The sequence below is a fragment of the Pelophylax lessonae genome, assembly GCF_965119305.1.
Source record: "Pelophylax lessonae genome assembly, chromosome: 5".
Classification (NCBI taxonomy): Eukaryota; Metazoa; Chordata; class Amphibia; order Anura; family Ranidae; genus Pelophylax; species Pelophylax lessonae.
Window position 1 is genome coordinate 199118732 of NC_138772.1, and position 26275 is coordinate 199145006.

A 26275-nucleotide genomic window follows, 5' to 3' on the forward strand; every position below is an offset into this window, starting at 1 on the left:
GACACTGTGATAGTTCTGGCATTTTCCAGAAGGACTGAAAGAAGAATTCCAGCGATTGTGTATATTTGCACACTAACATTGGTCCAGTTCGGGCCAATCTCACTATGTACAGTATATACTATACCTGTCTGATACCCCTGGAAGCTGAAAATCGTTGCAGTAGACACTGCTATTCTAGTGATCTCCACTTGATTCTGGGGCCTGTGTTGTGCTGCTGGCCTGATGCATTGGGAACACAGAATGTCCGCTTCTTGGCACAGGTGCCATTCAGAGGATTCTTTGCATTTTCTGTATGAATGTAAAGTGTTCTCTGATTGGAGAGGTGTAATTAGGCTGTACATCCGTGTGGAGGGCCCTTTTTTGCCTGCATGGGATGCACAGGTGTTCGTGCATCTGCTTTCAGGCAGTCCATCCTATAAATGTCTATTGGGACGCAGCAGCTGCATGGACTCCATCACTGCTTTCAATTTGACATGCATGCGGGTGTTGGTGTTGGTGTGTGTCCTTAAACTCGCACGGTCTGTGTTTGGGGACACACACCCACATGCAGTTCCCCAAAATGTGCAAAAAAAAAAAAAGTTCTACTTAAGTTACCCACAAATTCCTAAAAGGTGATTGGTGCTATTTTATAGTTAAAGTAAGACTGTTGACTTTTATTTGTATGGGTTTAATTGATGTTTGTGTCTCTACCGGGATGATTCCTCTCACTTAGCAGTCTAGTGGACCCATATGTAAACTTTAAGCAAATTAGGCTGTAATATAACTTGTCAAGCAAATCACACCTACTGTATACTTCATTGTAAGCAAAAACCTATTGACTTTTGGTCACTAAGCACCACTCAAGGGAACCTGCATCAGCATGTTTTGCAATAAAGAAAAGTATTTTAGCTCTTCTATTGCCTATTTCCAACAAGACTGTTAACAGAGCTTTGACTTATTGCCAAATGAGGCTTTTGTTTTTTTTTTTTTTTTTTTGAAGATTTCCCTTATTTTCATATTCGGGTGGTAACTCAAAATTTTGTTCACTTTCATTTTCTGTGACATTGGTGATCAGGAATGTTTGGGAGAGCGAATCTCCCTAATGATGACACAAAAGGAAAAAAAAACTGACAGTGGTTCTAACCCCTTGTCGCTCTGTTAAAAAAAAAAAAAAAAAAAAAAGTTTTGCACCAACCAGAGCTTTAGTATAAAGTATAACTAACAGTCTTACCACCACAAGCTCTCAGGACAGTGAGTCCACCGCAGGACTTCCAGCTAATAAAGCTTGTGATTTGGATTTGGGAGAAGATAGAAGTGCTGTGACTGTTTTTCATTTTTTTTTATTTCAGAAAAAGCCTTTATCTGCTATCATAAAGGAAGTCAGTGATGGGTAAGTAGAATCACACACTTGTTACATCTCAGTAAATGCTTTAGTACATTATATGTACATTAATAACTATTATTTGAAATGCATTGTAATTGTCCTGGGTGAGCTTAACATTAAAGTAGTTGTAAAGTGTGAAGGTTTTTTTTTATCTTAATGCATTCTATGCATTAAAATAAAAAAACCTTCTGTTTGCAGAAGCCCCCCTCAGCCTCACCTTATGCTTACCTGAGCCCCCTCTTGATCCAGTGATGTCTATGACTGTCTCAGCAGTCTGGGACTCCCCTCCTCTTTGGCTAAGACACAGTAGCGACGCCATTGGCTCCCGCTGCTGTCAGTCAAAGTCAGCTAGCCAGTGAGGAGAGAGGGGGGCAAGGCCGAACTGCAGTGGATTCTTAGTGGAAACATGGAGCTGCAGCTCGGCTCGGGTGCCCCTATAGCAAGCAGCTTGCTGTGGGGGCACTCAAAGAGAGGGAGGGGCCAAAGAGGGACCCGAAAAGAGGAGGATCTGGGCTGCTCTTTGCAAAACCACTGCACAGAGGTGGTAGATATAACATGTTTGTTATTTAAAAAAAATAAATAAAAAATGGGACAATTACTTTGAAACACTGATGATCAGTCTGTGTATTCTGAGCACTGACATTTGAATGGCTGCAGTTACCCAAAAACTTGACATTATTAAGGAAAACAGAACAGTATACTGTTTTATCAACATAAGAGAATAAAGATAATAATAATTTTGTGTAAAGAGTATCTATCTAAACAGTCACACAAATGTGTCACTGGGTATCAAGCTGACGAATACTAGTTCATCTGGCGTGTGGGTCTGCATGATTAATGAATATAGTATTATTTGCCAAATTTAATGCATGCACACATTTAGATGAAAAATAAGTGCAGCGCTAAATGAAAACTGTTAAAATGTATGTACACACATATAAAAATATTAGAATGAGAACAAAGGTTCATAGAAGGGAGTCCCAGGTGAAAAAAAAAAAACTAAACATCCAAGTTTATAGGTAACGGCAAACTGTGAAAGAATCCCCAAACCAAAGGAGAACAATGAATGTGCTCACCGGAGGGTATGGACCTGGTTTACCCTATAGCAAATGGGTCATATAGGCTGGTTACAATGGAAATCCTCTAAAGCAGCTGGATCACCCGATGTTTCCAATAAGGTGGTCAGAGCGTCTCACATATGGATGCCAAGGAGATCCTCATGGTTATACATAAAGGAACGTCAGAATTGCCATCTAATCTATATTCCCTGCATTATTTCTTTTGGATTCTTGTAAGTGTATCTCTGTTTCTTTTAAATAAAAGCGGTTTTACACTATGTCAGTGTCTGGCTTATCCCTTTATGTACAACCGTGAGGATCTCCTTGGCATCCATATATGAGACGGATAATATGCATATATTTTTGTGTGTTTAAAGCCCCATTGGCATAAGGGATGAGCGTCAAGTTTACGGCAATTCAGGGTTGACCGTGATCACTGGCTGTTTGCCTGCATGCTGACCAATCCTTTGGTTGCATATATTTAATGGCAGTATTACTACTTCCACTAAATGTGATGGCTTCCCACCCAGGGCTGTGCATCTGTCCCACCTCCCCCTACCCGTTAGCCATGACCATACTTGCTCTTTGACGTCACCCGGGATCTCCTGGCCCTTTTTTTACATTTAACTACCAGGAATGTCAGTTGTGCCAAAAAGTCAATCAGGAGCGCATTTGTCTGCGCTTGGCATATTTTGTTTCAGCGGCACTGCAGGCATTATCCATCATGAGTGACGTGGATCTACATCACTGGATAAAACTGTAACTTATTTTTATTTTTTTGTGAGTGAGTAACCAGGGTAAGAGGGCTTTGTCTCTGTCAGCATGGAGACAAGGAGCTTTTCCTGGCTACATGCTCAGATGAGTGTCTGATATGGTTTTTGGAGGGACCCCACACTTTTGAGGAGCATGCTGCCTTGCGGACTTGTCTATTTAATTTATAACAAATATAATCACAATATTGCTGCGCTAAAAAAAAAACTAAGTTTGTTATACCGAATAGTACTCAATATTTGTTACGGAAGCAGCCACACAAATCCAGAATAGTACAGATTAAATCAAAATAAAGCAATAACTGTAGCGCTAAATCCAATCGAATGTCCCAAATCAATGAGCAAAAACAGTCCTTATGGTGTTCACTCCACACTGAAGAAAGGTGAAAAGACCTCAGAACCGGAGAACCGCCACCAAACACTCTAATCTCACCACTGCTTACCAGATAGCGATGATTCCTATTACAGAGATCAAAAGTGCCCAAAATACAGGTTGGAATGCGATCTCCCACTCACAGGTCCAGGACTGACGAATTCAAACAGTTGTGTGATATAAAACAGAAGAGCAGGGACACTTTCATAGCGCAGACTGCTTAAAACTTTTATTCCCACACAAAATATAGAACCACTTAGAGTGTTGAAATGTAAACAGGCATCACGAATCGGTAGTAAGAACTCCTCTCGGCGCACCGTGCTGGACAACCAACCATAAGGACTGCTTTTGCTCATTGATTTGGGACATTCGATTGGATTTAGCGCTACAGTTATTGCTTTAATTCATAATAAATATAAATAATTTTTAATAAAGGTCCATTGTTTTGCAGGAAGATACCCTTTTGAGCTCCGATTGTGGACTCTCTGGTCTCAGCTCCCTCAAGAGTAGAGTCGAGGGCACTGCTATGCCCACCCCTCCTCTCCTTCTGCCCAGTCACAGAAGCATTTGTATTATGTGAACTCATTCATAAAATACAAGGGTTTCTGTGAATGGGCAGCCGAGGGGAGAGGCGGGAATAGCTGCTCTGTGTGCTGCTCTCCTCTTACAGCCTTGAGTGTAGCCTCCAGGAGTGCAATAATTCCTGTCAGATATAATTAATAAGGATAAGTCCAGGATGACTCAACCCTTAGTGTGCCGGTACTTTTAACAAATTTGCTGAATTCCTGGAATTTTAACTTCAGGCCTTGCTCCATGCTAAATTAAAAAAAGTTTGGGTACATCCCCCCCACCCCCATAGTTGTTCCCATCTTCCTATGCCCTTTGTTTGAATATCCCTTCCCTGTTATCCTTGAAATTGATTATCAAGATTCCCCACTTATTGACTTCAATGTGGTTCGCATTAAAGTTGCAGATTATTTCCCATGTTAGCTGAATGTGCTTGCAAATCAAACACAAACAGATTCACTCATCACCACTTGGCATACTCGTACTTCTGGTATTGAACCACAGCCACGTCATCTCAAACCCACCTCCTTATCCTTTTATCCACATCATAGAGACTAAATTGTTCTGTAGTCTAAGAAAACAACTATGAAGGATAATTTGACTCAGGGAATGTGCACAGGACACAGGAGCCCTGATATGATCAACAGGTATTTTTATGCACTCATTAAACCGATCTAAAAAAACAAAAAACACTTTCAATGGTATATTTACCAGGCCAAAGAACATCAAATAAGAGAAGTTCATTCTTGGGGTTAATTTACATTTTAAATCTATTTTGTATGTATTTCTTATAATAAATTGTTAAATACAAGGAGAAACTAAGCCCTAGATGTTAATTAAAAAGAAAAAAAAAATCTGTAAGTGTTGCAGTTTTTATTAAACACTTATGGATTTAAGCCAAGATAGAATGCTGATCTGTTACACATTCATTTTTTACTTAAGAAAACAAACACAGAGCAGTATAGAAAAAAGCAAAATAAACTTGAAGAAAACATCTGACATTAATGGCTTATATTTGTGAACCTTCAAGGAGTTTAGCTCATGTGAAATTATTATGTATAATTTTTTAACACTCTCCAGTGACCTATAATATTGAGTCTGAGACGGTGTTAATAGATTCTGATGGATGACTGCTTCAGTTTATTTGACAAGTTTCGTCCATCATGGCTAAGTTCCAGTCAGGTCCAATAGTAATAATATTATACTAGAATTGCGGTTGTGTGTTTGCCGTTAAATGCACGTGTCAGTAAATTTATATATATATATATATATATATATATATATATATATATATATATATATATATATAATATGTGTGTGTGTGTGTGTGTGTGTGTGTATACCTGTGTGTGTGTGTATATGTATATGTATATATATATATATATATATATATATATATATATATATATGTGTGTGTGTGTGTGTGTATATATATATATGTATATATATAAAAGCAGAGTTATTTTTTTTTGTAATGTGTTAAGTTTTTTTCTTCTTTTTATATTGGTCTTAAGATATATACTTGTTTTTGTAACTAGTTTCATCTTGCCAAAATGATTTTTAAATTTTTTTAAGGAAACATGACCTCTTAATTGTTTTAAAAATATTCAGAATATATTAATATTAGTAAATGGCTAGAAAAGTCCAATATAAATGCACATTTGGAGCTGAAGTGTAGTGTTCACATATAGAGATTTATTTTATTTCCCTCACCCCGATAAACAGGCAATAACATTTTTTTTAATCCTATAATTTTGTTTTCAAGAAATATCTGATCTTTTACCCAGTGATGTCACCACTGGGTCTGTCTCAAGCTCTTTGCTTGAGTTTGGTGAAAGGGGTTAGAAGGCTCCTGTAAAAGTCACAGCATTAGGCCTCAGATCTTTTTGAAAAGCATTATATGAAACAACACATCCCAAGGTCCCTTTAGATTTGCCTGCTTCTCCTTAGTGGCCACTAGGTGCTGCAGTCTTTAGCTGTGCAGTCTTCTGACTGGCTGACCTGTTGCAGGCATGTCTAATGGGGTACCAAGCATTGTTCTTTCAAATAAAGCTTAGGAACAATATGATTGATAGGTAATAGCCCTCAGGGGACAATGACCTGCAGATCAGGGAGAGAAGTGATTTGATGAATGATGGAGGTCGTTTAGGCAGGAAATGATAGGGGGTGTACGATAGCTGCGGCAGCTTCAAAGGGTTAATATTGCAAGAAATTGAAAAAAGGCTGTTTCAGCACAGGAAAGGACTGGCTCCATGTGCATTGTAGAAAAAAAAAAAAAAAAGCGGTAAAGCTGGCTATACAATTATAAAAATGTAATCAAGAATTAGCTGCCGTTTGCTATGCAGGTGACCCTGTCGGTCCTCCCAACTGATATTAAGCCTTTCATTTGGTGGTAACATAAAAAAAAAAAAACTAATAATACTATGGTTACCAACCATAACATTTATTCTGTGATTGCCCCTTTTATCATGACAGCAAAGTATGCTATTGGCAATGTTTTTAAGGATTTTTTTTTTTTTTTACGAATACACTGCAAAAATCAATTTAACGAAAATACAACACAAAAAAAACCTAGCTGAGGATTTAATTAAGGCAATTTAAAAGAATAGGGAGTTAAAAATCCTAAACTGCTCGTTTCAGCTTGCATATTTGCTTTAGCAGCTCCTTATGTTAAAAATAATAATAATAAAATAGATACATTATAATAAATTGTTCATAATGGTGGCATTATGGTCATTTTTTAACAAGCACTAATGGCTTAATAACTGTTTTTTTATTTGATCAGTACTGAAAACGTTGCTAACAGCAGTTTTGATGCACAGATCAGGTCCTCATTTGTTACACTGATGGCTTTTCCTGGTAGCTACACCTATGGATATGTCCCCAAGGGGTAAGGACTCTAGAATGTATGAGCTACATCCTGGGTCCATAACTGGTTAATGCATATACAGCCCATGCCCAACCCCTGAAAAACAACCCTAACCTTAATCCCCCCTCCACCAAATGATTTGGACCAGTGCACAAAGCAAGGTCCATAAAGACATGGATGAGCGAGTTTGGGGTGGAGGAAATTGACTGGCCTGACTTCAACCCAATAGAACACATTTGGGATGAACTAGAGTGGAGACTGCGAGTTAGGTCTTCTCGTCCAACGTCAGTGCCTGACATCACAAATGCGCTTCTGGAAGAATGGTCAAACATTCCCATAGATGCACTCCTAAACCTTGTGGACAGCCTTCCGAGAAGAGTTGAAGCTGTTATAGCTGCAAACAGTGGGCCAACTCAATATTGAACCCTATGGACTAAGACTGGGATGCCATTAAAGTTCATATGTGTGTAAAAGCGGACATCCCATACTTTTCAGAATATAGTGTGTGTGTGATATATATAATATAGTTAGAGACAGTGTGAGGCCCTGCAATTGTGGAAATGTAGGAGAAAATTACACATGATTAGCATTAAGGCCTTATGCAAAGTCCCAGACTATTGTTTCTGAGCAGGGAAAGTTGTGTTTTTGGTTTTCTCTGAATTTAGTAGTCCTGGATTGGGGCCTGGAGCTTGAAGGTTCTAAAGTGTCTTGGATGGGAGGGAACCTTCAATCTTGTGTCCAGGTTTTATTCAGTGTGCAGGGTCATTATATACTCAAGCCTGAGGATAGCTCAGAGCTTCCAGTATGGAGACAGCTCTCATACTGGAGACAGGAGGTCTCGACCAGGGGTCAGAGTTGCCCCAGCCAGGAGATGAGTTCTCATCCCAGGAGTCAGGAGAACCCTTATCCAGATGCCAGGAGTGGGCTGTGCAGCAGAGCACTGTGACTAAATGCTAAGGGAGCCAAGTGAACCAGAAGAGCTGGGTGACACAGTCAGAGGGACTGGTAAGAAGAACAGCGGTGCTGCTGACAAGGGAGCCATGTGGCTCTGCATTTTTAGCTGACTATTCATGTTGATTTGGATGAACCCCTGCATGGGCAGCTGATATTTATATGATCTTCCTGCTTTGTTCAATAACAGTGGGCTCCTCTCCAATGGGAATGGCCAAAGACGATGGATCATAATTTGGCTGGTTGAGCTGAATTTCGATCCATGTATAACCAGCTTTAGATTGTCTGCCTTTTAGTAGTAGACTCTTTATTACTCACCAGTTTTCTTGCTTTTATGGTCCTAAGTATATTTGAATTACTCTGTGCATGATCAACTTATACCTGTTAGTTTTAGAGGAGAAAGCAGCAGGTCAGAGAGCAGTAATGGGTTTGAGGAAAAGCAAATGCCTCCTATGTTTGTTTTTGTTTTTTTAACTTTCAAAATCAAGTTTATTGAGAAAAAATAGTCATACAAAAGAAAAATATTGTCACCTATGCTAACATTTTTAAAACAGACAATTATACAGTACAAGGAATGTTAAAATAAAAGAGACAAAATAATTATCAAAACATCTCAGGTTTGGATATATTGAACCAGAAATCCATAAATAATAGTGTTTCACTTGATAACTATTCAGCTATGTATAGATAACAAAAAGCAACACTAAATTCTTATGTTGCGTATAATCCATTGCCTCCTGTTTTTTAAGATATCTGCCTGCCTATGTCTAAAGCTGTCCATGCAGTTCCAGAATTCTGTAAAAATTCAAGTATCACTTATGGTAGTTAAACCATGCAAGTGCTTCCAGTTGCTAAGAGATTTTTTATTGCGTGGGGAGGTTTTTTCCAATATAGTTGAGTGTCAAGGAAAGGGAACAACTTTTTTTACTATATGCTGTCTACATCTTATCTACTGGCTGGATAGGGAAGAGGATTTAGGTGAGAACAGACAGTGAAGGAATAGTTGGATGATGGGTAGCTGTCTCGTTAAGGCATTTGCTTGGCCATGGTTGCCCTAAGGAAGATTAGAGCTAGGGACACCATTTTATTACATTGTTAACACAAATTTAAAAAAAAATGTTTTTACTCTGTACAGTACCTCTGTCTGTCAAAGCAATCTTTCCCTTTATAGTTTGCAACACCATGCTCTTGGTTGTCCAGTAAGTGACCTTGATTGGGAGACTTGGTTGAGGACCAAAAAAAGGAGAAGGCTAGGCACAGCTTTTAGAACTCCTTTTCTCTCCATAACAGAAACTGTTGTACAGCTGCAGTCTTCCATGTGACCACGATGATTGATGGTACTATGATCAGGCACCACAAAGTATCAGCAGCAGCTCCATCCTAGTGTCAAATGTTTTCATAGGGCACACATAAAGGTTGGTTTATTAAAACTTGAGAGTGCAAAATCTGGTGCAGCTCTGCATAGAAACCATCACCTTTCGGGGTTTTTTTTTGGCAAACTTAAAGATATATAAAGTAAGATTACTGCGCTATAATCATATAAATAGTATAACAAACGGTGTAATCCTTTAAAGGAAAAGCAGCTGACACAAAAAGACAATAAAACTGTATATTCAGTGAAATGGTAGGAAATGGTGTCGCGCTAATCCAAATATAAAAATAGGTTGACAATAAAAGAATGAACGAATCCCAAGTGCAATAATGGAGTCCACATAAATCCCAGAAAACGGAGGGGTGCAAGCAGGAAAGTCCACCACCGAACAAAATCACAAGGTACTCTTACCAACTTGATAGACCCCACAGGGTCAAACGCGCCCAGAATGTGGATAGGTTAGTAGCAGGAAGAAACTAATCACATTTGTCCACCTCCTCCTATATCGACCGGATTGGACTCCCAACAATTCCTTTGTGCACTTCCTTGTGGAGGGTGCCAATGACTGTCTTCTGCACAACTGTCAAGTCAGCAGTCTTCCCCGTGATTGAATAAGCTACTAAACCAGACTGAACTTAAAGATACTAAACACCCATATCTTACCCAGCTTTCAATGCATTCCTTATTATATTTAGAATAGCACACCCCCTTCATTACATTATGATGATACTAAACACACACTGTTTAATTTACAGCATCCCTTCCTTTTCTATATGTGAACGATGGCACTGTAATTTTTTAAATTAAAAAAACAAAAAAACAAATTAAGTACCTTTTTCCTAATCAATATACATATGTCACATGATCCATATCTTTATCAGCCTGTCTGCAGGGAAACATAAGCAGGAGGAGCTTCTAGTCCTCTGCTGCTGGTCACATGTTAAAAATGAAACAAAAAACAGCATTTAGTATTCAGCATAAAACAATAATTAATATCAATAAACTGTTTTATATTGTCATACAAATATATATTTAAAATAAAATCTTTATTATTTTTTTTAACAACTAACATGGTGTGGGTGGATTTCTGCCAGTCACAGGCTATATCACACTCCTCCAGCCTGTGTTTTAGAATAAGAGGGAAATAAAGCCTCCATCAATCTACATCTAATATCCTGCCCCCATTGTGCTAAGCTAGTTAGTGGGCATGGAGAAGAGGGATGGAGGGGGTGGATGTCATTTACCGCTGTGTATATGCCCACATGTGTGACTCTATAGTCACATTGGCTGCTCAGATGCGATAGGGAGAAAATGCTCAGTATAGAATCTTACTCAAAACTGAGCGTGTGCAGAGCTGCCAACACTGCTCTGCAGAATCCCTAGCCGCATTTGGGACTTGGAGGGAAGGGGAAGATAGATGACACCAGGATCAACCCGTTTTTTTTGCAAAATACTGAAGACTAACCGATGGTGAGTATAAACGGCATGTAATACAGCGTTTGAGAGTTTTTTTATGATGTGGCTTTAGTGACACTTTAATTGAACAAGTTGAAGTTTGAAGCTGATGGGGTACTATGCACAGCTGCACCAGATAAAAATGGAAAGGTCTGTTACAGTGATAAACATTCTATACAGTAATTATACAAAAATCAATATTCTTTACCATTCATGTGAGTGTGCTATTAAATGCAACTAAATATTGCTCTACATAACAGGCGCAAACAGAAAAATGTAATAGGCATTGCTTTGCGGCAAAAAAACGCGGTAAAAAATTGCGTGACTTTGAGATCACAAAAGTGTGAAAGGGGCCTTCAGTAATCAAGGTGTGCCCCCTTCAATGCAGAGTGACCAGTGTGCCCCCTTCAATGCAGAGTGACCAGCGTGCCCCCTTCAATGCAGAGTGACCAGCGTGCCCCCTTCAATGCAGAGTGACCAGCGTGTCCCCCTTCAATGCAGAGACATCATCCTGCCCCCTTCAATGCAGAGTGACCAGTGCACTTACCTGATTTGCAGCGGTGGCTCCTCCTCAGTCCCCCGCATCTCCTCGAGTCCTCCCACCTCGTCCTCCCGCCTCCTCCTCATCCTTGGCCAATGGCATGGGTTCGCCTTTCGGCCAATCAGGAAACTGGTCTCGGACCCGCTTCCTGATTGGCCAGGAGGAGGATCCGTGTGACAATAGCGAATTTTAATTTCCTATTGTCACACAAATGGGTGGGCTAGGGCGCAGTGCTCTGCGCCCCGGGCCCACCCTTTTCTGAAGCCTATTAGAGCCTCTGGCTCTAATCAGGTGTTCAGAAAAAAAACCCCATTGAACTCCATGCATCCGGCGCCCCGCATGTAGATTAGGGGGCCGGACGCATGGATAGGGGGGGGGCGGCAGCCCCTGCGCTCCCAACGCACCAGCTGCCACTGTTGCCCGTACGTTAAAAAGTTCCCTGACTGGCACCTGCTCTATAGACAAATGAATGCCCTTAGGCCACTGTGGGGTATAACGGGAACTCACTCTCCCTTGCCGTAGGCCACAGCTCCTCAGCTTGTGGGAGTTCCACTGCTCCCGGAAGTGACATCAAATGCTTATCCACAGAAGCTAGGGACATTTAAGAGCACACTCACATAAATGGTGAGGAATATTGATTTTTTTAATAATATTGCATAACAGCTCCTACTTTCATTTTTTTGCCTTATTGATCTGTGTTTTTACCACATGTAAAGGGGCTGCTGTTACTCATTAGGTTGCATTGCACGTTATGATTGGCGCCGTCCCAAGGTGTATATAAACATTCTATACAATTTTGGTTGGCTTATAATACTGATCACGCGATCATGAACTACAGAAAGGGCTTCTCTTCTAATAACAGCTGCCTGTTCTCAGAGCTGGGAGCTGTCAATGGAGCTGCAAAATTTAAAATAAGTTCATTATCCCCCCTCAGCACAGGGAACTTGATGACAGGGCAGCAATATTCTGGTTGTAAGGATCAATGACTTTATCAAAATACAGTACTCCAGTGTGTTTTTTTGTGACAAAGTTTAACAAAATGGAATTGAACCTTATATTATTGTTATAATATTACTGATAACAGGCAGAACATATTACTTTGGCAGTAAAAAAAAAAAAATACATGTGGTCAAAAGCTTTTTTTTTTTTTTTTTTTATTTTTTTTTTAAACCTTTTTTTGGAAATTCTGTAACTTGAACAGCTTGGTAATGAAGTGGACATTAGAGCATTCCTTTCATTAGTTCTTTCCTGTAACGTGAAACATTCCCAAAAAGTACTTCATTTGCAGATATAAACTTACTTTTAAAACAGTGTAAGGAACTAGATGTCTCCAAAGACCACATAAACACAAAGAAGCTTTGTAAGTTATCCCTGTAAAACCTAACCGTAATTTAACTGTAAAGTAAAACACATCCAGTAAAAGAGATAGATGATTGTATCCAAAGGATTGCACATATTGGCAAACCTACCATCAATTAGATGAATAATGCACTGCTTTTTGCTTGCACGTGTGTTCACTATTACGTATGTGAAGTGCTAATAAATTACAAATCTATGCTGTATATACGGTAGTCATTTTTAAAATCTAGAACAGTATTTAACATTTTTGCCCATAGCATATAATCTATTTTCAAACTGCAATGGGATCGGCAGTGTCATTTATTTGTCAGTGTAATTGTCAAATACAGTTATATTATTAAAAAGAAGCAATAAACTCTGTATATGCAATTTATGGAAACCAATGATTTTAAGACCTTGATGTGCATTTTTAAATTATTAGGTTTGTAGGTCTCAAAGCGAGATTTGTAGGTAGCCTGAAATAAAGTAAGGGCTTCTTCACCCATGCTAATATGGACTGGGTAATGTGTTAGGAATAAAAGGATGTCAAATCAGTTGATGGAAATTAAAATTATCAACCTACAAAGGGCTGAATTCAAAGACACCCTGAAAATAAAAGTGAAAAAATGAAGCCGTAGGCTAGTTCATTTTGCTGAAATTTCATTGCAGCTAACTCAAAATGGTACTGCGTAGTTTGTATGGCCCCCACGTGCTTGTATGTGTGCCCGACAACATCGGAGCATGCTCCTAATAAGATGATGGATGGTGTCCTGGGGTATTTTCTCCACGATCTGGACCACGGCATCACTGAGCTCCTAAACAAACTGAGGTGCAACCTGGCGGCATCGGATGACCCAAAACATAATGTCCCAGAGGTGTTTTATTGGATTTAGGTCAGATGAGCGTGGGGTCCATTCAGTGATATCAATTCCTTCCTCCTCAGGAACTGGCTGCATACTCTCGTCACATAGGCCAGGCATTGTCGTGCACCAGGAGGAACCCAAGACCCACTGCACCAGCGTAGGGTCTGACAATGGGTCCAAAGATTTCATCCCGATACCTAATTGCAGTCAGGGTGCCATTGTCTTGCCTGTAGAGGTTTGTGCATCCCTCCATAGATATGCCTCCCTAGACCATCACTGACCCACCAGCAAACCGGTCATGCTGAACGATGTGTCAGGCAGCATAACATTCTCCATGGCTTCTCCAGATCCTTTCATGTCTATCAAATTTGCTCAGGGTGAACCTGCTCTCATCTGAAAAGCACAGGGCGTCCATGACAGTCCTGCCAATTCTGGTGTTCAATGGCAAATGCCAATCGAGCTCCACGGTGCCAGGCACTGAGCACAGGGCCCACTAGAAAATTTCGGGCTCTCAGGCTACCCATGTCTGTTTCTGATTGGTTGGTCAGAGACATTCACACCAGTGGCCTGCTGGAGGTCATTTTGTAGGGCTCTGGCAGTGCTCATCCTGTTCCTCCTTGCACAAAGAAGCAGATACTGGTCCTGCTGATGGGTTAAGGGCCTTCTATGACCCTATCCAACTCTCCTAGAGTACCTGCCTGTCTCCTGGAATCTCCTCCATGCTCTTGAGACTCTGCAAATCTTCTGGCAATGGCACATATTGATTTGCCATCCTGAGGGAGTTGGACTGCTTGTGCAACATCTTAAGGGCCCAGGTTTTGCCTCATGCTACCAGTAGTGACACTGACCCTAGCCAAATGTAAAACTAGTGAAAAACAGTTAGAAAAGATGAGTAGGGAAAAAATGTTAGTGGCCTTCACCTGTAAAACCATTCCTGTTTTGGAGATAATCTCATTGTTGCCCATCTAGTGCACCGGTTGTTAATTTCATTAACACCAGGGCAGCTGAAACTGATTAAAAACCCCCTCTGCTACTTAACTGACCAGACTAATATCCCAGGAGATTAATTGACTTGATTATACTCTGATTAAAAAGTGTGCCTTAATTTTTTTTGAGCAGCGTATATTTATGTGACGAGACCAATCTCGCCACTGGGCATTGGAGAAGCCTGGTTGCTCGCCTCCTGCAAGGTGACTATGGACCCTCGCATCAGCCCGTGCTAAACGTAAACCCCATGGCGATTTGACTGTGTTTGTGGCATCTGAGCGCGGTTTGGATATGTTGAGCGCTCAGATCCAGGCTATCTGGGGATGGGTTGAATGTGGGGGTTCTGTTCAGTAGCCTGGGAGTTATGCATTTTGTGTCTTTTTGTGTTTCTTTAACCATGTGGCTAATGGAGTCTTGCCTCTATCCTGGAAGCTAAACCTTATTCCTGTAAACTGTAAGGCACGGGAAGTGCACTCCTAATATGGTCATTCCAGGAAGCTCTGAGGAGACGAACTGTCTGAGGTGGCTCTCCATTCACCTATTGTCAGGTGTGCTAATGAACTTGCCTGTTGTCTGCTAAGGGATGTATTGACACTCAGAGTAATGTGTATTGAGGGCTCGTTAGGGAACCATTGTTCTGTGTCTGACTATTGTGTACATTGATTGCCCCCTGGGGCTTCTGTCTACTTGCACATGGCAGTCCTTCTGGTCAAGCTATCTGACCAATCCCTGTTGACTCATTTTCAAGTCCTCATTTGCATGGCTAAAGAGGACCTGAATGGGGACTGCAGGTACTTTGCAATTGACCAATGGGAGGGCGGTTGTTGGGGGCAGGATGTTCCAAATTCTGTATAAAAGTGTGCTGTGTTCTTCCAATAAATGGTCTTCCTGTTTGAACTTACATACAGCTTGCTTGGTGTTTGTTCTAATGGATTCCGGACGGCACATAGCTGTAGTTCGGATCCCGGATCCTTGGTTGACCGAACCATCAGACGTTGCGATCTGCAAGCTGACTCACTAGAGATAGAGGAGTGTCGGGAGAGCGGAAGCGAGCGAGCAAGGGTCTCGTCACAATTTATATATCCAGATCTGGTTTAGAGGCACTCTAAACTCAAAACTTGAGGTAGATGGACTAAGCTTAATCGAAACACTGCAGTTTTTGATGTTCCTCTTCTGCAAGACCCGTAAGTGCCTCTAAACTAGCTTTGGATTTGTATAGATTTCTTTGTGGGTGAGCAACTGGGCATTTACATCACGCATAGAGTGCCGTAGCTACCCTTGGAACTAGACTCCACTCTAATTCATCCCAAAGGTGTTTTGTCGGTTTGAAGTCAGGACTCTGTGCAGGCCTGTCAAGTTCCTCCACCCAAAACTTGCTCATCTATGTCCTTATGGACCTTGCTTTGTGCACTGGTGCACAGTCATGTTGGAACAGGAAGGGGCCATCCCCAAACTGTTCTCACAAAGTTGTCCAAAATGTATTGGTATGCTGACGCCTTAAGAGTTCCCTTTACAGCAACTAGCGAGCAAAGCCAAACCCCTGAAAAACAACCCCACACCAAAATCCCTCCTTCACCAAATGATTTGGACCAGTGCACAAAGCAAGATTCATAAAAGACATGGATGAGTGAGTTTGTGGTGGAGGAACTTGACTTGCCTCCACAGAGTCCTGATCTTAACCCGATAGAACACCTATGGGACAGAACACATAGAACACATTAAAACCAATCAACATTCTTGTTTCTGACTCCTTAACTAATTATACATACATATATATATATATATATATATATATATAGGGGTGAGCTAGAGTGGAGACTGCAAGCCTGGCCTTCTGGTCCAACATCAGTGCCTGACATCACCAATGTGCTTCTGGATGAATGGTATAAAATTCCTATAGACACACTCCTAAACCTTGTGGACAGCCTTCCCAGAAGAGTTGAAACTTTTATAGCTGCAAAGTGTAGACCAACTCAATATTGAACCCTACAGACTAAAGCCTCGTACACACGCATCGATTATTGGCCGGGAATTTTCGGCCAACGTCCGATCGGCTGATTTTCGGCTTGTTAGTATGATGTTTCCGACAACCGACTCCGACTTTTCGGCCGAAAAAAATCTGGTGTGCAGGCTATAAAATTTTTGTTGGCCGTCTGATTTTCCGTCAGTCAGTACAGATTTCGGCAGACAAAAATCTGATGAGCAAGTCTGGGCATGCTCAGAGATGAAAAAACACACGGAAAGTAAACCATCACATGACATCACTTCTGAAGTAGATTTTTGTTGGCCGAGAAAATTCGTGTGCAGTCTAGGCACATTCCAACCAACACAACAACACTGGACAAAAGTCGGCCGATCAGTCGGCCGATAATCGTTGCGTGTGTATGAGGCGTAAGACTGGGAAGTCATTAAAGTTCATGAGCGTGTAAATGCAGGCTCCCCAATACTTTTGACTAGATGGAAAGAAAATTAACCCATATATATATATATATATGTAATTAGTTAAGGAGTCTAAAACAAGAATGCTGATTGGTTGATGTGTTCTATGTGTTCTCCTTCTTTTATTTTCCTTTTCTTTTTTGTATCATACAGTATTGTGATGAACAATTTTATAAAAAATAGATTGAGTAAAAGAATTGTATATACATTTTTGTACATTTGTGAGCAGGCCTAGAATAATAATGAAAAAAAAAAAAACAGTATGGTTTTTAACAAAATAGAGTTTCAAATAAAAGCCTTTAATTATCTAAAATGTATTTATGTATACAAATTAGTCATAGCGATATTGTACATGCTGCCACTGATCATTGTGGTCTGGCTGTCTAGGCACCTTTAGTCATGAAAGGGTAATATACTGGTTGTATTATAGCTATAATGTAGCTGTTTTTTTTTTTTTTTTTTGTAATTCTAATCAGACCAATACTTGTTCATGCCCTGGGGCACTTTTTATTTACACTTGTGCAGTATTGGAACTACTGAAGGACCAGACCCAGGTCTTATACCACAGGAAGGAATTTGTTTCCCTCTCAGGTATAGAAGGGTTGTTGTGTTGGTCTTCAGGGATGATGCTTTTAGTGGTGATAATTATGGTTGATAGAGATTTCATCATATGTGCTTTTGATGTTTTGTTTTTGAAATAGCACATAGTATACGTTGGCATGTTCATTGGTTGTTGTTTGGCTCAGCACAGCAACTGAGGTGTGAAATTGCAACAACAGGAACTACAGACTACCCACAGAACTTTTAGAGCACCCAGTACTCCAGAATTCCATTACCACAGTACAGGTTTACAACTGGGAGTTTTTTTTTTTTTTTTAGGTCTCTCACTACAGTTTACTAGTCTGCCATTGACAGGGAAACATTTACACGGTCAAATTATTTTTTCTATGCAAATAAGCTTTTATGATATTTTTCTTCATTGTTTTGTTTTATACCTTAGCCTTCATAATCTGGGTTAATGTGTATCCTTTCTTATGGGTCCTTTTTTTAATGTTATAGATGGTCTATCATTCAGAATCATGAAGAGTTGGCACTTCAGTATGCCGAAGGTTCTGGCTTCTATATCACAGAAAAAGTAAGTATATGCAGAATCAAGTGTATGTTTTCTATAGAAACCAATCACAACAGAATTATTATTTGCACGTGATAAAAATGGGAAGAAATACCGACTGTTATTATGGGCAACTCAATCTGATCATTTTGTACAGGAGAGTTTGGAGAGTCTTTTAGTGGAGTTCAGTCCTAAACAACCAGTAAACCTAAAATGAACACAGACGTTGTGAATGCTATGTTACAAAAAAGAGCTGCTAAAAACATATACTACTATAGGCTTACAGTCAAAAAGATTTAACACAAAGATTAGGATGCAAACTTTAGCTATGTAGCTAATTTTAAAAAGACCCAGTCAGGGCAATACGGCAGTGTATTTTTAAAGGCCTCTCCACCAGCCCAAATTTTGAGGGAGCGTGTGATCTCCTCCAGTGTGACAGGACCTGGATCTAGCAGCCAAATGCTAGGCCCAAGCACCTAAAATGACCACTTGCCTCTAACATCTAACAGCAGTCAACATCTTGGATGTGCCAGCTTCAGTGGAGACAGAACAGTGAGAGAGCACTAGTAAGTAGAGTATAACGAAGGTGGGGGTGGGCTATCACAAAATATTGGGCACTCTGAGTGACAGTGGTGACAAAGTGAAAGTATCTTTTTTTTCCAATTCTTTATTTATAAATATTTATGAATACAAAGGGTGATACCTTTGTCAAACCCCTGTCCTTCTCACCAACTCGTGACAAAGGACTGGCCAATCTTTTAGAGACAGTGATTCTTTTAGTTTCAAAGCTTTAAAGACAATTTTAACAATTCTCATTATTAAACCATCTTTTGAAAAGGTGAAAGTGGTGCAAATAAAATAATTACAAAAAAAGGGTGTTACAAAGCACTAAAAAGAGAAAATAAAGCAACAGAGAAGATATAAAAAGGAGTTGAAAATAAGAATATTTACAATGTCCTGTTCCAGCAGATTTCAGTCAATGAGCAAGGTGGTAAATTGGCTCTCCTAACGCGACAGGTTTTCAGTTGCTTAATGGCACATGAGAGCACCCACAAAGTGTTGGCCTTCCTCTTTTCTCTTGTATCAAAGGGGTGTTGACAGAGGCCATCTGACAAATTATTCATCTGAGGAGGGTTGCTGGGATGACACCACATTTTTGACCAGGTTCCAGACACTGTTTTCTTTAGGTATTCATATCTCTGAATACCTACCGTTTACAGTCAACTAACATGCATATTATTGTCCAGCATGAAATTTACTTCAAAATGGCTACAAATATGTTAGGTCTCAGTTGCCCAGTTTGCCTAGGAGAGGAATTGGGCAGATTCTGCTCCCGGTACTCCTAGGTTAATGATTTTTGAGGTAGGTAAATACGTCTATATCCTGGCTGTGTTTTCATGATTGCAGAACTTATGGAATATTCTGTAATGATGGATTCTACCAAGAGACCGATATGTGTACAGACATATCAGCCTGGATGTCACACATCTTCCTCATACTTCATCTATCCACAACTGAGCTTATAATATATCCTCCCCCTTGTGCCTCTTCCCCTGATTTCTCTGTCAAAATCAACGGCCTAAAGCTATAAAGTATACAATTTTTTTTTTACTTTTACCTACAGGTAAGCCTATAATAAGGTTTACCTGTAGGTACAATTAATATCTCCTAAACCTGCATGGTTTAGGAGATATTTGCCCTGAATGCAGCCGCTCACGCTAGCGGCGCATGCGCTCTGAAGGTCCAGTGGACGTTCAGAGTTCCTTGCCGGCTACTTGCCGGAAAGTGACTCCCGTGCGCATGCGCGCGAGTGACGTCATCACGGCTCCTGCCACTCACAGCGCTGGAGCCGCCGAACACGGAAGAGACGCAGAGGGAGCATGTCAGCGTTTTAAGGTAAGTATTTCATAATGAGCTAGTATGCGACCGCTTTAACTATCAACTCATCCCCCCATGCCAAGGTCCTAGGTGTAGTCCTGGACTCTGAACTCTGCTTTTGGCCTCACATTCAATTACTGTTCATAGCTTACCGCCTAAACCTCCACAACACCTCCAAGATATGCCCCTTCCTAACCAATGGCACCAAAAAGCTTCTAATTCACTCCCTGGTCATCTCTTGTCTTGACTACTGAAAATCCCTCCTCATTGATTTACCTTTAAATAGGCTACCCCCACTTTAGTCCCTCATGAATGCTGGTTCCAGGCTCATCCACCTTACAAACCACTCAGTGTCTGCTCCCCGTCTCTGCCAATCTCTCCACTGGCTTCTGCTCACAACAAATTAAATTTAAGACACAATAACTTACAAAGCCCTCCACAACTCGGCCCCCAGCTACATCACTAAACTAGTCTCAAAATAACAACCAACTCGTTCTCTTAGGTCCTCCCAAGACCTCCTGCTTTTTAGTTCCCTTGTCGCCTCATCCCACGCTCGCCTCTAGGACTTCTTCAGAGCCTCTCCTATCCTCTGGAACTCTCTACCCCAGTCCGTCCGACTATCTCCTACTCTGTCTACTTTCAGACAATCCCTGAAAACTCATCTCTTCAGAGAAGCTTATCTGGCCACCACCCAAGAGCTGCACATTTATTTTCCCCAACAACCCATCCCTACAGTTATCTCTTGGCCCATCCCTACAGTTATCTCTTGATCTCTTGATTGTAAGCTCTAACAAGGAGGACTCTCTGATTCCTACTGTATTAAATTGTATTGTAATTTTACTGTCTGCCCTTATGTTGTAAAGCGCTGCGTAACTGTCGGCACTACAGTATATAAATCCTGTATAATAATAAAAATTATTGTACGGATTCCAACTGAGGTATTTATGACCCAATGACTGTTAACTCTCTTATCACTCAAGCAGGCTAGCTTGACAGTTTTATGGGCCCTGAGATATGTATTTAGAAATTGATAAAAGATGTCTGCCATGCAGCTAAGGGTTGTGGATTGTATGAACTGAAAGGAGGAAGGAGGTGGAAAGAGTAAAAGGTCATTGTGCTTATGACCTTCACATGACAACATGGCTGAGATGACCTGAGACATGAACAAAATGGATGTTGCATACAGCTTTTCATGGGCCCAATGGGCACAACAAATACACATATCAATTAGCATCCGTCCAACGTATGAATACCATGGCCTTAGTAATGTAAACATATATTCCGCTGGATACAGTGGCGTAGCGTGGGGGGTGCAGGGGAGGCCGGCCGCACCGGGCGCAACATCTGGGGGGGCGCATCTGCAGTGTCACTCTGTCTGTCTGACTCTGACATACACAGTTCACACACTGTCTGTGGCTGCCTCCATCTTTAGGCTGGGATAAGTCCAGCGTGCCCTATGGCTGAAAATGGCGGGGCGGGGCTGGACTGTGCCTCACCTGTCCATTGGTGTAGGGTGGGGTGGCGTTGCAAGCCAAGCCTCGCCTATGCCATCTCACGCTGATCATTCTGCATTGAAAGGGGGCACGCTGGTCATTCTGCATTGAAAGGGGGCACGCTGGTCTCTCTGCATTGAAAGGGGGTACGCTGGTCACTCTGCATGGAAAGGGGGCACGCTGGTCTCTCTGCATGGAAAGGGGGCACGCTGGTCTCTCTGCATGGAAAGGGGGCACGCTGGTCACTCTACATTGAAAGGGGGCACGCTGGTCACTCTGCATTGAAAGGGGGCACGCTGGTCTCTCTGCATTGAAAGGGGGAACGCTGGTCACTCTGCATTGAAAGGGGGCACACTATACCTTGATTACTGAAGGCCCCTTTCACACTTTTGTGACCTCAAAGTCGGGTTAGGGGGCGCAAATGACTTGCCTTGCCCCGGGTGCTGACAACCCACGCTACGCCACTGGCTGGATATCAACATTTAAAATGTCAAATATTATTATTAAAGGTAAGTTATTCGAGTATACCACATATATTTATACAGTCATTAGTCATCATGGGGTAGAAGGTACTATTGAAGATATCCTCACATAATCAAATTCCCCTTTGTAGAATATGACTTTGGTGGAAGGGGTTGAGTGAGAATTAAAGGGTCACAATAAGATAGGGCAGGAATAAAAAACCTAAGGAAATACTTGGAGAAGAGAAACTATTTTTAGCGGAAAAGGCGTGAAAGGAGAAGAGAAAAATTTGGCTGCTTCCATTTTGTAAATGTGTTTAATTTTTACCAGTCACATGCTGGTAGAGGGTATTTGCCATTGTTACCAAAAATCTGAAATACAGCTTTATGCTGCCTTGATTAGAAGAAGTGAAAACATCGAGCATCAATAAGTTGAGATAGGAATGTCATGGTGATGCAACAGGAAGAAGCCAGGGTCCAAAGGAACCTCATTTGTAAAATTCTGAGCAATGAACCAGAAAACGTGAAGTTTGGCACAGGAGCAAAAACATATAATAAATCACCTACGGCTTTGCCACATGTCCAGCAAAATTTTGAAATTTGCAGGAACGTTTCATTCAATCTGTATGGTGTGTAATATCATCTCGTCAGAATTTTTAAACAAGATTCCTGATTTTTAAAACAAATAGAGCTTTTTGTATGTAAAAAGAAGTATTATTTTTGTTTTGACAAGAGTGTGACTTGCATACCTTTGTCCCCATTTGGGCACATAAGGAAATTTGAAGTCAACCGGAGGAGATTTAATTCAAATTGAGATTGTGTGAGAAAGCCAACGCTGGGGTAAGGCAGCAAGAAAGTGTTGGAGTTGGGCTTTGCTCCAGACGTTTAAGTTGGCGAGTATGGGGTTCATTGCTAGCTGCTCTATGGTGAGCCAACAACCAGCTACCACAAAGTGGTGAGCTATAAAAATGTTAAGTTGTAAGAGCTCCTCGAAAAAGGAGGGGTTATCCAAAATTGAGGGAAAAGGAGAAGGACTAGGAGACAGTCTTTTTAAAATCTCACTAGACTTTTACAATTTTGTTTTCATTTCCTCATTTTGGTGAGTTTTTTTGTGGATTGAGCCTTTTGTGAATGCATGTTCTCATGCCTGTACATATTTTCACATACACTGTACAGCTTATGTTAGCACTGTGCAGCTCATGCTAGATGCTGTGTCAGTCAAAAGAAAATTGACAGTTATTCTTTAACTGTGTGAAATCTGTACAGGAAACCAGCTTTGTGCCGAGAATATCATTTGCCACACTGTGAACTTAATCTTGATGGATTAATCATTTTTTGTGCCAGTTCGATATCAGTGTAAAACCAGTTGCTTTTTTGTGCAGTTTGTTCATTTGCCTGACCAGATAAATATACTCATGTAAGGCTTTATTTTGTGTTAGTCTTTGATTATTTAGGTTAAGTTTAGGCTATGTGTTTTGGGGAGAGTTCCAATTGCTGGGAGAATGAATAAGCAATAGGCATCTGTGACCATACTGTAATGCCTTGACCACCAATGTATTAAAGTCATTGCCTTGAGTCCTGACATTTACTTCCATAATTATCCATAATTTGGGGGTCAGAACCTCTTTCTAAGTAACTCCGTTCCACCACCTCTGGCTTAGGTCCTCTGCTCCCTGCTCACCACTATCACTTGTAAAGACAGAGGTATGGCTTTTGTGTTTACAAGTGACAGTTTGTCTCCCAACGGCTCCTACAGATCTGATCTCTTCAGGGTCTCCTACTGGGTACAGGATAGGGACAAGGGAGATGCAGGTCCCCAATGTGGGTTGTGGATGCCGACACCGCCATTGGATGGTCCCCCTGCAAGTGAAAGAGGCGGAACAACCTACAGTGTGTGGGGAGGTACTACTTTACCTGGATGGAAGCTCAATCTTAATACAGCAACAAAAGTAAGACACGTGAAAGATGGTGGAGCTTTTAGGGAGGGGGGGGGGGGAGATGGGGGCAGTGGAGGGGGGTTGCATGCATGCAGAGGTCTGAGCTGAAGAGGGGGAAAGTGAGATGCGGATGGGGTATGCAGAAGTAGGTAGCTGTGGAGGGCAGCTCTGTGTGTAGAGCGTCCTGAACTCTGCATTCTGTATTGCAGCACACCCCTAAACTCTGCACTCTGTAACACACACCAACCCCTACAAACTCTGCACATTATGCACTCCTAGTATTTAATGCCCCTGTATGACCCTCTTACTGTTAGTAAAATGTGACCACACCCACTATTTGACGCAGTTTGGAGGGTGTATGTGTATTGGGTTGGGGGTCATGGCTAAGTTCCTGCACCTATTTTCGGAGAAAAAAAGCCCTGGATTAAACTAACCACTTAACACTGGCAGGAGTGATTAAAATGATAAAAAAAAAAATGATTCATGCAAAACCGTTATCCCAAAAGAAAAAAAAAAGTTTGCTGTAACTGATTATAAAGTGTGAGCTGGAGTTTGGCTTCAATTTGTTAGTTGTTCTTAATCTGGTAATACATTTAACAGTTCCCCGACTGACAATGCTGCTGTCTGCTGTGCCTCCTCTTGTTATTCTTCCAGAGTTAAAGAATAACTAAAGGCAACATTTTTATTTTAAGGGTCCTTTCACACAGGCTTTCCGCCCAGTGGACTCTTTTTTGTTCAGTGGGGATCGATCCGCCGATTACCGCTGAGCAGGCAGATGACAGGTCCGTCTCCGCTCACTTTGCAGAGACAGACCTTTCAGATCCCCGCTCCCCTCTATGGGAGATTGGATGAAAATGGCCCGCTTGTCCGTTTTCATTCAATCCTATCCTCCAGACGGATGGAAAATAGGGTTTCCATCCCTCTGGATTTCACAGACAGGATCGGATAGCAGCAGGTGTCAGCGGAGATGTCACCGCTGACATCTGCTGCTCTATAGGGCTGCATGGAGCATCAGATCAGGTCCACTTGAAAGACTGACAGACGGACCTGATCGGAAAGCCCGTGTGAAAGGAGCCTTCGTTTTTGATAGAGTGGAGTTGAATTAGAACACCTGTCGATTTTTATTGCTGTCTGTGCCTCCGTTAAAGAGATTTCCCCCCTCTATTTGTCCTGTTTACTATCATTCTTCAAAGTGAAAGTAAAAGAAAATCTCAAATTTTGGGTTGTCACCACAAAAGTAATAGTGGGGAAATCTTCCAATGGGGGACACTAGTTCTGATGGCCTGGGGGTTCCCAGGGAATTCTGCTAATTTGCAGAGCTTTCCCCTAACTTCCTGTTTGTCTATGGGACAGGAAGTGAAGGGAAATCTCTGCAATGGGACACAGATAGCAAAAAAAAAAAAATTACAAACAAATTTGCCTATAGTTTAGGGTGACTATACGTCCCCGGATTGAGGACACCTTCCCCGGCCAGAATCTGTCCCCGGTTTTGTACCCGCTTTGCAGGGCCGATGCTGTGCGGGTGCACCATGAGCTGGAGCAGGGGGGCGCCACAGTTCCCTCTTGGGCTGCCTCCGGAGGGGAAGGGGGAGATGGGGATTAGAGCGCCACCTGATTACAAAAAGCAAAGTTCTTCTGCTTACCCGGCGGGGAGGCTGTCATACAAAGTCCCGCCTCCTGGACTGGCTCCTACCTATGATAGCCAGCACACTGGTGGCATCTATCATAGGAGGCGGGAATTTGTATGAGAGCGCCCGCGCCGGGTAAGCAGAAGAACCCTGCTCTGTGTAATCAGGCGGCGCTCTAATCCCCATGCACTTGTTACTCTGCATTGGATGGGGGCACTGGTCACTCTGCATTGCATGGGGGCACTGGTCACTCTGCATTGGATGGGGGCACTGGTCACTCTGCATTGGATGGGAGCACTGGTCACTCTGCATTGGATGGGGGCACTGGTCACACTGCATTGATGGGGACACTGGTCACTCTGCATTCATGGGGCACTGGTCACTCTGCATTGATGGGGGCACTGGCCACTCTGCATTGATGGGGGCACTGGTCACTCTGCATTGATGTCGGCACTGGTCACTCTGCATTGATGGCGGCACTGGTCACTCTGCATTGATGGCGGCACTGGTCACTCTGCATTAATGGGGGCACTGGTCACTGTGCATTGGATGGGGGCATTGGTCACTGTGCATTGGATGGGGGCACGGGTCAGGCTGCATTGCTGGGCATTGGTGAGGCTGCATTGCTAGGCACAGCTGAGCCCTGCATTCTTCCATTGTAGTGCACTGCTGAGCCCTGCATTCTTTATGTAGCATGCTCCTCAGCGCTACTTAGCCCTTTTTTTTTATCTATCTTATCTTCATAACATTTGTTAGTCATATCTCAAAACATTTTAAGTGGTATCTTTTTGTTTTTTTTATCTCATGGACGAAATGTGAGA

The 26275-nt window shown here is 41.7% G+C and overlaps 1 protein-coding gene across 2 annotated transcripts in view; it reads left to right on the forward strand.

Moving 5' to 3' along the window:
• ELMO1 (engulfment and cell motility 1) overlaps positions 1 to 26275 on the forward strand; it is a 604300-nt gene that overhangs the window by 104532 nt on the left and 473493 nt on the right. For both annotated transcript variants that reach the window (XM_082257836.1, XM_082257837.1), the window contains exons 3-4: positions 1329 to 1369; positions 18006 to 18081. In XM_082257836.1, coding sequence (XP_082113962.1) covers positions 1329 to 1369; positions 18006 to 18081 — 117 coding nt within the window. The remainder of the gene's footprint in view (positions 1 to 1328; positions 1370 to 18005; positions 18082 to 26275) is intronic.